The sequence below is a fragment of the Polyodon spathula genome, chromosome 2 (assembly GCF_017654505.1).
Source record: "Polyodon spathula isolate WHYD16114869_AA chromosome 2, ASM1765450v1, whole genome shotgun sequence".
NCBI lineage: Eukaryota > Metazoa > Chordata > Actinopteri > Acipenseriformes > Polyodontidae > Polyodon > Polyodon spathula.
This window is the reverse complement of record NC_054535.1, coordinates 7,972,630-7,986,122: the sequence shown is the minus strand read 5'-3', so window position 1 is coordinate 7,986,122 and position 13,493 is coordinate 7,972,630. Positions and strand designations below refer to the sequence as shown.

The 13,493-nt window shown below is 35.8% G+C and overlaps 1 protein-coding gene across 1 annotated transcript in view; it reads right to left on the bottom strand.

Moving 5' to 3' along the window:
- The window catches only part of LOC121329757 (pre-mRNA-splicing factor ATP-dependent RNA helicase DHX15), a 36,348-nt gene that overhangs the window by 19,301 nt on the left and 3,554 nt on the right, over positions 1-13,493 (bottom strand). The window contains exons 3-6 of the mRNA XM_041275513.1: positions 12,872-13,065; positions 8,243-8,402; positions 7,259-7,477; positions 3,636-3,803 (exon numbers count right to left, since the gene is read on the bottom strand). Coding sequence (XP_041131447.1) covers positions 3,636-3,803; positions 7,259-7,477; positions 8,243-8,402; positions 12,872-13,065 — 741 coding nt within the window. The remainder of the gene's footprint in view (positions 1-3,635; positions 3,804-7,258; positions 7,478-8,242; positions 8,403-12,871; positions 13,066-13,493) is intronic.

Below are 13,493 nucleotides of genomic sequence, written 5' to 3'. Positions count from 1 at the left end.
ATGAAGTGGAAGGTCTATCAAACAAAGCAAAAAAAAAAAAAAAAAAAAAAATCACCCGACATAAAAGTGGTGACCATCTTAGTCACTGGTGAAAGTGAAGGGTGTTGCTAGAGTTCCAGTTCCCAGGAAAGTCAAAATGATGGTTTTACAAATTCACACAAGCTAAAATCTTACTTAGATGCTTAAACCAGGGATGGAAATGACTCCTATCACATAGCAGTTTCACCCATTCTAGGTGTTAATGCAATCTCATGCGAATTTCATTAAAACTCATAGGAAAATTAGGAATGGATCAAACCTCTATAGAATGGGAGCCTCATTTCCATCCCTGTAGAATACACTCAAATTCAATGATCATTACTGTTGATTTGCACAGAACATTTTACATTGTTCCCAAGGTTTACATTGGATCACATCTTAAATGTAATGTTTATTCAAAACGAGAAAAATCTCTTAGTCCACATTTTGTGACCCTGTAAACAAACGTTTCTCAGAAATGAGGGGGGAGGGGGGCATCTGGATTTAAATACACAAAAAAAACCAAACACTGCCACTTCTGCAATGTGCCTCTGAATTTCAATCTCTTCCTATTACAATTATCCCATGTAGCAAATCTCTCCATGAGAAATGACAGCTGAATCTTAGCACAGGAATCAAATGAGTCACTTCACCCTATGGGTTTTTCTGTCAGCATTTAGAACAAATGGGGGGGGGGGGGTCAGAGAAATATGCTGCTGAAATAGTCAGGCGAGCAGCAAGCAGAAGATTGTATAACAAAACAAATTAAATAAACACACACGCAGTCTAAAACATTGTGCTTGGTGGTAAACTTTTGCACTCAAGTGCTGCACAAGACTACAATTTAAAAAAAAAAAAAATGTTTACTGCAATCTAGTTGTGAAAACTTAAACCGACTATAAGCCCAGCTGCAGCTAAAGAAAAAAACAATAAAAGGGACTGCTAAAGAAAGTAAAAAATAAAGCCTTGGTATTTAATAATGGTTCAAACTCATAAATTTACACATGTTGCACCTGACATGATTTCCTTCCCAATGCATTCTATTGCACTTTTGGACCAGGGTCAGCCCAGAGCACACAAACATACATATTAAATCTTGATCTGAACTTCAGAATCATTCTTGTTCTGCTTCATAAAACTCATTTAAAAACTAGTGATACACGACAGTCTACAGTATTGGCATCGAAGTAGTGACCTAATCAATTCATAAAACTTCAAGAACTTCTCAGTTGCATGCACTTAAATCTGGCTATATTATTTATGTAAGTTAAAGCACCATGGTTTGACCTTGCCATGAAATTTCCATCAGCGTGAGATGCACGCTTAAGGGTTGGCATTCCCACCAGCTATAAGCCAATAAGTTACTGGACAACCATTTTCACGCTACATTGCTAAGAATTTGGATAACATTCTGTGTGCACTTAGCCCAGGTGTCCCAGTTAAACCACCAGCCATTCTCAGTGTATACAACAGGCATCCTGTATAGAAAAAGTATAAAATTTGGAGCAGAATACTTTTTACTCTAAAATCCACTGGCTACAGTTGTCATGTGAGATCTGTTTAGTACATAATTAATGTCACACTGTTTACTAATTCATTGTAATGAACCAGATATCAATCAAGCCTCTTAAGCAATAATGCATTGAGTTCATCCTTCTTGCTGTCTGCTACAATTCTCTCCCTGGATACCATGATGGTAAAAATAAAAATGTTCTGTTTAGTCATCAAAAGCAGAACAACTAGAGCATTTTTGGAAAAAGAAACAAAGTATCACTAGAGGCATAATGATCTTGGCCTGGCGAATCACAGGAATGTGTATGACCACAATAAGTCAGTCTGCTTAGGTCACTTGGTCTGACTGCTGCTATATCATTGGAGTATGTTTAACCCTTTGCAGTCCAGCTATTCAGCGCTTGTCAGGCACGTCAGGTCCAATTTATTTTCACACACGCTGTTTAAAATACCCCCCCCCCCCCCCCCCCCTCAGGTTTAAAAGGCACTGAATCACAAAAGGACAATCAGTACTGTATCTCCTGCCAAGCCCCACCCCTTGTTCACTGTATTTTTCACATAACTCTTTAGAGACGTGCACACTGATAAATCCTCTCCATTATTAAAGAAGCTGTATCTATCGTGGTAGCACAATTAAATTATGCTAGGTTAGAGCCGATTCAGGCTCAACAAACCAAGTGCGTCACTGCAGCGTGTCTAATTTAGTCCACTTGATGTGCCCAAAGGAGGAGCAAGAGCACTTGATCGGACCAGCGTTAGTACCATTGATGACCCCAATTACAGTGTAGTAAGAGCCGATTAGCTCTTCGGGATTTGCAATTAAAATCAGATCACGTTTGGTGCTGACTGCAGCGCACTAAACCAGATCCTTGACGTCATAAAAGATTCATTAAGTTAGTCCTGTGATGTTTCAGAGATCAGCCAGGATACAAAGCACACACATATAGGTTTTAAACTTCTCATTTAACACAGCAACTCTTCTAAAGGTTTCTATGGTAATTTTGCACAGTAAAACACTATTTTAATGTGCTTTAATAATATTGTTCTTACTGCTGCCATGCGATCACTGTGTAATATTAGAACAGTTCTGTTACATCTTAAAATGCATACTTTTATTTGTGATCCTTGTGTTCCTCTTGGTAGTTTGACTGCCAAGTATTTGAATATTGTTAGCAAAAGATCTTTGCCTAAATAACAAGGAATGGAACAAATTGTGTGGTTTCATTAAAATATATCTTTGCTTTAATTTAAGCAGATGGTTAAATACATTTTGATTGGGGGGACTGTTTCATCAAAATAACCACACACCATTCCTAAGAATAATGATAGGGTCCCAAAAAGCCTCATCAGAAATATAAAATGTCACTGCTTAAGCTTTAAACCATAAAGCTCTATGCAAAGCATAATGGGATTCATTTGAAAGAGCGCAAATTGTGTGGACTGTCCTGCAAAAAGTGTTCTACAGAATATTCATACTTTGGACATTAAAATGACAGCTATTAGTTCAAGACAATGCTATTAAGGGCAAATACAATGGACATTATACAGACAATAGCATATGAAACCATAAAAAAAGGAATTGTGTAAACAAACTTAGTACATACAATAAACCACATCATTAGCCCCTTTTCTACACTCATTAGAAGGCTGTAATCAAAACTCATTTTGCTCAGTTTCTAACTCTGCTGCAATTGACCCTGAATGCTTAACAGTTGGGGGGGAAAAAAACAGGACTACAAAGCACATACTTGTAAATCTCCTGGCATTTTGGTCTAGACTCGAACACAAAATAAATACATAAAACACAACACACACGTTTCAAACCAACCTTTCCTTTCAACAATCCTTCAGAGCTGCTAAATCCTGTTCATTCAGCATTTAAAGATTGTGACTAGCTATTTTCTCATTGCTTACCCTTGGATTTCAAAGGGAGGGTTTCTGTGTGAGTGAGCAGTATACATGTTTAAGAACTTGGGAAATGAATACTTCAACAAAACTGACAAAAGCAGCACATGCAGTGAGTCAGTCCTGCACCACAGCTTTAACGCATCTTTGAACTAGCAGGTAAGGTGGTAACCACTGCACCGAGCAGCAACAGCACATACCTTTCTGCCAATTGCGCCGCTTGCTTTTTTTGGAGGGGGAGGTTCAAAGATTCGTTGCTGCTGCTGAGGTGGTAGGGTGGAATAGAGAGGGATGATTTTAATGTCTCCAACCTCAGGTCCCAAGTCGTCTATTTCTCGTTTTATCCGTTTACAGGCTTCATCAATTTCCTGAAACATGATTCATACAATTAAATGTTAGCAATAGGCACAGTCAAACCACAGTCAGCATAAACAGTCAGCTGCTACATTACATGCACAGTTTCATCTACAGGAATACAACGGCAATTCGCATAATGGATGCACGGTGTAAAGTTTTGTACGACTTGAAAAGTTCTACGTGAATATCCAGCACATCTTGCTCAGGAATTAAATTAAAGCTGACATTTGCTTGGATGAATTCTCTCTGGGGTTCTTTGGTTGTCAAATGCTGCATCTATAATTAAAAAAATAGCTGTGCCTGTAACAAAGTTAAAGCAACTATTTCTCAAGTTACTCTGTTTATGAAAAAAAGGAGGAAAATATTAAATAATAAGGTTTGCATCAAGTCAGAGAGATTATCAATCTTCAAGGGAACGAATTTAGTGCATTCTAGTTTTCCAGAACAAAATCAAATTTTTGCCAGCGTCTAAGCTACTTAAAAATAATTTCCATCTTGCAGGGCCTTTAAGCGTTAAGGCCATTTGCATTGTTGGATAAAGCTGTTCCTATTGCTAAAAGCAGTTTTGCAAACCAATTACTTTTGAGAAATCACAAATATCTACTTAAATGCAAATAAGGTAATTACAAAGTAACGCTGTGTGGCCCCAATTAACTCAGAAATAACCTTAATTTGCTTGACAAAATGTCAGATTTGTTCTTTCAAACTTGGGTTTCGTGTTGATCAATGTCCAAGCTGGGATTCACAAAACTTACTTGGAATGTCAACAGTAAAACTTTACTTGTTTATAATTCTGATTCTATTTCAAATGGTTTTCCTGTATGTGCATGAACATTTTCACAAATCCAATCCGTGGCTTAAAAGGCTTAGAATCAAGTATTCAATAGTATAACCCATGTACCCTTAAAATAAAATGTGTCCATTAATTCAATTTTAAAAGTGCATCCATATTAAAAAGCCACATTGCAATCACGTAGAGGAGGCTGTGTGGTCTGGTAGTTAATGAAAAGGGCTTGTAACCAGAAGGTCCCCGGTTCAAATTCCGGCTCAGCCACTGACTCACTGTGACCCTGAGCAAGTCACTTAACCTCCTTGTGCTCGGTCTTTCGGGTGAGACATTGTTGTAAGTGACTGCAGCTGATGCAAGTTTACACAAGGATAAAAGGCGCCTGCTACATAATAATAATAATAATAAATAATGCAGCTATAACTATTTTGCTTAAACAAAGATCTCCTACCCAAGAATACTAAATTGCACTTGCAACCTTTTCAGACTTCCAAATCTAAAATAAAACGTGTAAGATTTTTGACAACCCAATTAAAACTAATGTCACGACACTAATGCGATCAAACGTAACATTTTGTCTTACTGTTGATAAGCCTGTGGATTTCTGTTTAAAAAGACTTCAACCAATGTAAAAATTGTTAATGTTCTTAAAGTATTATTGAATTTTTTTCATCTTTAAATATTTTTGTAATGCTTCTAATCAAATCGTTTGCGTTTACTGTAAACTTCCTTTAGTACTTCTAAATTCAGCAGTGTTTAATAGTCTAATGGATACAACTTGTATAAATCAAATACAACTTTTTGCTATGTCAAGGCGAATTAAAAACAATTAAATAACTGCAGATCTCACAGCATTATTATTGACTACCACAAGTTTAGACCAGGCGTGTCCAATCACAGTCCTGGAAGGGTTATTCCACTCCAGGTTTAACAGGTAAAATGATATAATTAACTACTTCACAGTCTGGAAGGTGGTTTAATTGGTTCAATTTAGAACACGGTTGGAACAAAGAAAGAATTGGAATAGCCAACATTGGCCACTTTGATTTAAACTATACAAGACCTGCACAATATAACAGATAAACATTTAAAACAATGACAGTAAAAATGTTTTTTTGGTTTGTTTGTTTGTTTTTTTTTTTTTTTTTTTAAAGCACAAGATTGTTCAGTATTTAACATTGTGACTGTACTGGATCCTAGTTTAAATGTACAGCACATTCAGTAGAAATAAAATAAAATGCAAACAAGTACTAATCCACGATATTCTGATCCAAGATTGAAAGGCTAGCAAACAAAGAAAAGTAGGCTAGTCTATGAATATTCTTCCAGTATCTTTAAAACAGCCAGTCAATGCCATAATCCTTGTTAAAAAGCTGTGCTGCAGCACCACCATCTGTTGAGATTTGCTAAAAGCATAATTAATAGAGTATCATGTGACAAAATAGATAAATTACTTGGCACTGACTTCAGAAGGGAATGTTCCAGGGAAGCCAAGCGCAAGGTACAATCTGAATTGCTGAAACCATTTTAATGCCTTGTATTCCATTATCATAATCAAGGCCACATAAGTGACATTGGAAGTAGTGCAATTCAAGTGCAAATGTAGATCAGAACTTTGTGAAACGCTTGAACAATGCTTTCCACAATTTAGCCAATGAAAAACAAAGCTATTTTCTTGTTTAAGGTTGCAAAACATTTCTTCAAATAAACATTAAATCCACCGTGTAAAAATTTTAATTTTTTTTTTGTTCCTGGGTAGCAAGTGTTATTTCCTAATTGCTTATGCCTCAAAAGTATAGAAAATGGCTATTATTCCCCACAAACTTTGCTTTTGTGACCAGGACAGTGATATTTTGAAATTCAGCTATTTCCAATGAGAAAAAACGGGCAAATGTGTCTTTTCGTTCACATAAGGTCAGAAAACAAACATATAAATCCAAATTAACATGTATTTATACTAAAGTAATACAAAAATGACAAAAGATTTAGAAGTTAGTAGTTTTTCGAGCTTTACGATTAAACTGTAATTTACAGTATAATCATAAATCTCGAAAAACTACTCACTTCTAAATCTTTTGTAGTCATTTTTGTATTACTTTAGTATAAATACATGTTAATTTGGATTCATATGTTGTTTTTTTCTGACTTTATGTGAACGAAAAGACACACATTTGCCGATTTTCCCATTGGAAATAGTGATATTTCAAAATATCACTGTCCTGGTCACAAAATCAAAGTTTGTGGGGAATAATAGCCATTTCTATACTTTTGAGGCATAAGCAATCAGGAAATAACACTTACTACCCAGGAACAAAAATTGTGTTACTAGTGATCTCAATTCAGAAGTGTTGCATGGTCCACATTTTCCACAGCACAGTCTCGATTGAATAAATTTCCAGTTAGCATTTGGCAAAACTAAAAAAGCAACCTCAGACTAAAGCACTCCAATTATTACTATTATTGTTCAAATTAATCTACTAAGTGGGCATGCGAAAATCTGTACAAATAAAAAATAATTTTAAAAAGTGGGGAAAAAAACATTAAAAGGTTGACCTTACAGCGGAAACAAACTTGAATCAATTATTTAGAAACATTAAGTGAAAAAAAAAAAGATCTTTAAAAAGCAGTGGTTTTCATAATGTGGCTTCTGTAGTTACTAATGTAGCCCTCCATGCATACCTCTTGACCTGTAAGAAATAGCAAGACGTCTCCTTCCTCCTCTTCACACATGTGGATTTGTATTACTGTTCGGATAGCTGCTTCCAAGTAGTCTCTCTCTGGTTCTGGGGTATAAAAGATCTCCACAGGGTGTGTGCGACCAGGAATTGTTAACAGCGGACAATTATCAAAGTAGACTTGGAATTTCCCAGCATCCAATGTGGCGCTCATGACAATAACCTACACATTCAGAAAAGAACACAATTTTGCTATTAATGAAGTGCCTGTTGTGCAGTGCTGTCATTGTAATAGTCAGTTAATCCATACAGCACAAAAAACAAGACTCTGTCCCTGGAACAGATTTTAATATTTTGCGAATTTAAGGGAAATAACAGCTTCCTGTCAATATTGTAGAGAGGTAATGAAATGAAAACATTTGGAAAAAGCCACTGTGTCAGCTAAACTGAACCACAGCTATTGCTTGTGACATCATTGTTTCAGAGCTAGAGTGACTATCACATTTCCTGAAGTCTTTGTCTTCACATAATAAGTGTCTACCAGTTTAGCCCTATAAACACACAATAAGTTTGCAGACAGAAGTGGAAGAGACCAGTATTATATCCAGAGAACAACAGAGAACGCATTTGTCACCTGGGATACACTCCTCACAACAATCACGTATTATCCATCTGGTTTATGAGGTCCGTGACCCGACTCCATAAAACAGGCTGCTTGCTTTAAATAAGCTGACCAGGGAATAATTTACCTGATGTTCCAAAGCAATCTGCTATAGATTTTATTTTCTCAATAGCTGTTTGTGCAGCTGGCATATTCAATGCAATGCTACTTGCACACTATTTGTCCTAAAAAATCCCTTACATTTTTTAAAAACACCAGCTACAAGTTATAATCAGAATACACACTGAAATAGCGCTACGCCTGTCACTAAAAGTTTTTTTTTTTTTTTTTTTTTTTTTTCTTTTTTTTGCTCAAAAAGACAATTACCTTTAAATCCGATCTTTGTCTAACCACTTCTTTCAAGACTCCCATTAAAATGTCTGTGGCTAGTGTACGCTCGTGGGCTTCGTCAAGGATGATAACACCATAACGTTCCAGAAGCGGATCATTCATCGCTTCTCGAAGCAACATACCATCAGTCATATACCTATTTAAAAAAATACAAATATTCATATATTAGGTGTGCTTTAAGTTTTTTTTTTTTTTTACACACTCTATTGCATTAGTGTGTTAAAAAATAAAGGCAGTACATAAACAAAACCAAAAAACAAGACAAAAGCTACAAATAACATTACTTGCAATTAAGATTAAGGTTAAAACAGCAGCTATACCATTACATTGGACAACTTGTTAGACCAGCACACCACTGTGTTTCAATTAGCACCAGTATTTAACAAATTATGCAACTACTAAAACAAAAAAACTTGTCATTAAATACATTTTTGGAGTGTATAAATATGATCTTAGTAAATTAACTGTATATTGAAAATAAATGATAATGTGTTACGAGTATCCTGCCCTGCATACACAAGGAAACGTCTCCGTCGTCGGGAAACTTTTTCAAGCAGCATGTGATCATTCCTGCTGCACGTTCCCAACATGGAGGAAAGCCTTATTGCATTGTGTGGTGCTGCACTTATAATTGCATTTTGTAAAAGGCACAGAAAGCACAGGAAGAGCCGTGTGCACAAAGGAGTGAATCCTAAATTGTAAGAAGACTGTACCATAATCTTTAAATGAGCTACACTTAAGATATCGCAATTTTGTTTGTATATCCAGGCACTTGAGGAAATGCTGAGGCTTGTAGGACCACGAATAACCAGAAATGACACTACAATGCTTCAGCATACACAAATCAAACCACTGCTTGAAGAAGGATTCCAAACCGTCATCTTTTGTACAAGTCACCATCTTGCATAATCACATGACCAAAGATACATGCTCACAGAGTCTCTCTTGATTGGCTAAAGGCAAAATGTTTAAATGTTTCTCAAAGTAGAATCCTGGTCTACACTGTAAAATCCAGCATACACAACTAAACATTTTATCTGGAAATTTGTTTCGTTCTGTATGATGGGCTTAAGACCTTAAAAGGAACCTTGTTAATACTTTTTGGATTTTCTTAATATGCTACTACTAAGCACTTCTACAGCTGACCACCATCAACATTTTCAAGCAAATGGCTTGATTAATGCAACGCGTTGTTTGCATGTGTCTCCAAGGCTGCTGTTAGCAGACTATACTATAATCAGAAGTCCGCTGCTCGCATTTTAACTGGCACTAAAATCATTGCCCATATTATACCAGTTCTTGCTTCTTTGCACTGGTTGCCGGTTGACAGCAGGACTGATTTAAAATACTATTGTTAACCTATATAGTTTAGCTCCATGTCACATTGCTGAATTGCTTACACGTTACACACCCATACATAATCTGCATTCTTCATCCTCAGATTTACTGGCAATACCCAAAACTAAGCTTTGCTCCATGGGCAAGAGGGCTTTTTGCCGCTATGCGCCCAAACTTTGGAATGATCTTCCTCAATCTATCAGGGATGCTAAGACCACTGATGCTTTAAAAAACAGTTAAAGACACACTTTTTACGTTCAGGCATTTATCATGATTTGGTTTTTGATTTGTGCAATTTACTTTTACATTATGTATACTCTTAATATGCTGTATGTATATATGGTTCTCTGTTTTTGTGTTTGTACAGCGCTTTCAGATGTGTGCATTTAGGTGCTTAATAATCTTAATCTTTATTTTATAATTATTATTATTTTTACTACTATAGTTTAATTGAAATCCTCCATTAACTTTGTTTTATACGAAAAATAAAATTCTCTTTTGTGATGTCTGTGCTGCTATTTGAGAGGGTCAGACTAGCACAGGGTACTGTTCCTGTTCTGCAAATGTGCAAGCTTCATTCAAATGCAAACATTGAGACATTCTAATCTATGGCAACCACTTAGACAGCAGAAAAATGAGTGGAGTGCACGTGTAGGCCTACATAACACAGGCAACAAAAACATGCTTTTAAAATGTAAAAAAATAAAATCCCAAATACAGTAAAATGTATAATCCAGAACCAGGTGTACGCCACCCTTCTAGTTGTGCGTAGAAAAGTCTAATGGATGTACTTTTACTGTATGGTAGTCCTCTTGAAGGACTAAGTGTTGTATGAAGGAGCATAAACAGTGTAACACTGTCAGAGCCTTAACAGCAACATTTATGTTCCAACAGTTACCTTCTAACATACTGCATTGCTTACCTGTGAAGATAAATGTTGTGTTAAATTTATGTTACTTCAAAGTCTTCATAAACGGTACAATCTTAACGTAAAGGCTACTGATTGTTGGAATGTTAGAAAAGGATTTTCCTTGGTTTTCAAGCCAGCTGTAGCTCCGCTTTATCTGCAAGCAGAATCCCCCTTTTTGAAAAGGTTGTCAATGTTGCATTAAAATTTGTCACGTACTAGACTTTTTTGTTATTTTTGCTTGAGAATGCCAGACCCATTGTTTAACCCTTTGAGGACTGTATTCTACCCTTTTCGGGTCTGTCTGACTGTAGGGCTTGTACCAGTGCTAATATCCACCTGAAGTACAGTATTATACCTTTCTAAAATGCTAAAGGTCTTAAGATTAGAAAGTAAACAATGTTTTCACTCGATGGTGAAGTATATCCTGCGATAACGTAATCTGAATGAAAGGAAAACTTCCTAAAATTCACTGCAGTCCTCATCATTTAGTGATATCCCACCTAAAAATCTGTAAAATGACCAGCGGTAGCCACAGCCCTCAGGAACTAGGATCAGAAAATATTGTAAAAGTATATAGATGGTTTCGATTTTATAGAAAATTGTTTGAGAAGTGCGCAGGCTCATCTACTTCAGAATCAGTGGGAGGTGAGTCGTCCAACAGATCTCCTCCTATCACCCCATCAATATCTTCTGTAAAAGAATCTTTTTTTTATTTATTTTTTTTCCCCTTCAGGTTGGTAAGCATTCTTGGTTATGTAGCTATTCCGAAAACACTGAACATTTTTGGTCAATTTCGTAGTTTTTCAGGCAAGTTTTGTACTTTTGATGACTGAAACTCATGGCAGAAAAAATAAAAAAGACAAAAATTTCGGTAAAAAGTCAGTAAAAAACAAATTTTTATATATATATATATATATATATATATATATATATATATATATATATATATATATATATATATATATATATATATATATATATATACACACATATATATATATATATATATATATATATATATATATATATATATATATATATATATATATATATATATATAGTGCTCTGGAAAAAATCGAGACCACTGCAAAATTATCAGTTTCTCTGGTTTTACTATTTATAGGTATGTGTTTGGGTAAAATGAACATTTTTGTTTTATTCTATAAACTACTGACAACATTTCTCCCAAATTCCAAATAAAAATATTGTCATTTAGAGCATTTATTTGCAGAAAATGACAACTGGTCAAAATAACAAAAAAGATGCAGTGTTGTCAGACCTCGAATAATGCAAAGAAAATAAGTTCAGATTCATTTTTAAACAACACAATACTAATGTTTTAACTTAGGAAGAGTTCAGAAATCAATATTTGGTGGAATAACCCTGATTTTCAAGCACAGCTTTCATGCGTCTTGGCATGCTCTCCACCAGTCTTTCACATTGATGTACAAGTACAAGGTTGTCCTGGAAGAAAACTTGCGTCCTTCTGCTCTGACAATGTTCCCCAACTCTGAGGATTGATTTTTCCAGCAGGACAATGCTCCATGCCACACAGCCAGGTCAATCAAGGTGTGGATGGAGGACCACCAGATCAAGAGCCATCAAACAAAGCCGAGCTGCTTGAATTTTTGCGCCAGGAGTGGCATAAAGTCACCCAACATCAATGTGAAAGACTGGTGGAGAGCATGCCAAGACGCATGAAAGCTGTGCTTGAAAATCAGGGTTATTCCACCAAATATTGATTTCTGAACTCTTCCTAAGTTAAAACATTAGTATTGTGTTGTTTAAAAATGAATCTGAACTTATTTTCTTTGCATTATTCGAGGTCTGACAACACTGCATCTTTTTTGTTATTTTGACCAGTTGTCATTTTCTGCAAATAAATGCTCTAAATGACAATATTTTTATTTGGAATTTGGGAGAAATGTTGTCAGTAGTTTATAGAATAAAACAGAAATGTTCATTTTACCCAAACACATACCTATAAATAGTAAAACCAGAGAAATTGATAATTTTGCAGTGGTCTCAATTTTTTCCAGAGCTGTATGTATGTATGTATGTGTGTGTGTGTGTGTATATATTGCTCTTGGTTTATAGACCAAGGCTTTTATGCTAATTAAAAATAAATAAATAAATACAAACCTATGCATCGGTCAGCACGTTGTATGAAATTACGTCACCAATCTAACTATCGAAAATATAACAGGCTGTCAGCAAAGGGTTAAACATATCCGCTCAGTTTCCACGTGGTGCCTTACACAGAAATGTGGCTGCATTTGTAATGTAAAATATATCAAGGCAAGACTGCAACCAAATAAGCTTTAAAAAGGAGAAAATGCTTGAAAATGTCCCCTTACTTCAGGATAGTCTTTGCACTGCTGCAGTCTTCAAATCGAATGGAATACCCAACTTCTTGTCCCAACATGACATCCATTTCATCTGCCACTCTTTGGGCTACACTCATGGCAGCCACTCTTCTGGGCTGGGTACAGGCCACACCACGCTTGGGTCCAGGAATCGAGCGAACCATATCAACACACCACTGAGGAATCTGGAAAGACACCATACACACACTTAAATACTTAAAATCAAACACTCTTCTAGTTCATTTGTTTAGAAAAAAGGAATAAGGATATTCCTGCAAATGTAGCAAAGGTAGTAGGATGTAGAAGTTCAAGGCGACTTCAGAGCTTCGCAGTATAAACTGTATACATGCTGGGCATAAGCTTCTGCTGCCAGGATGAAATACAAACTTAAATCTCACCAAACTACTGCCCAAAGGTATTACACAAGCTTTCAGAAAGAACTGTTAACAAGACAAAATACTAAATCTGATGCAAGTATATAGGAAAGGTTTTTCAGAATTTCAGAACCAATTTCAATCTGCACCACGAAACTGGGCTGTATAAATTGACCTTGTCTCACGGCAATATTAAACTTGGTAGATATCACCAGGGTATGCTGTTATTATATAACCAG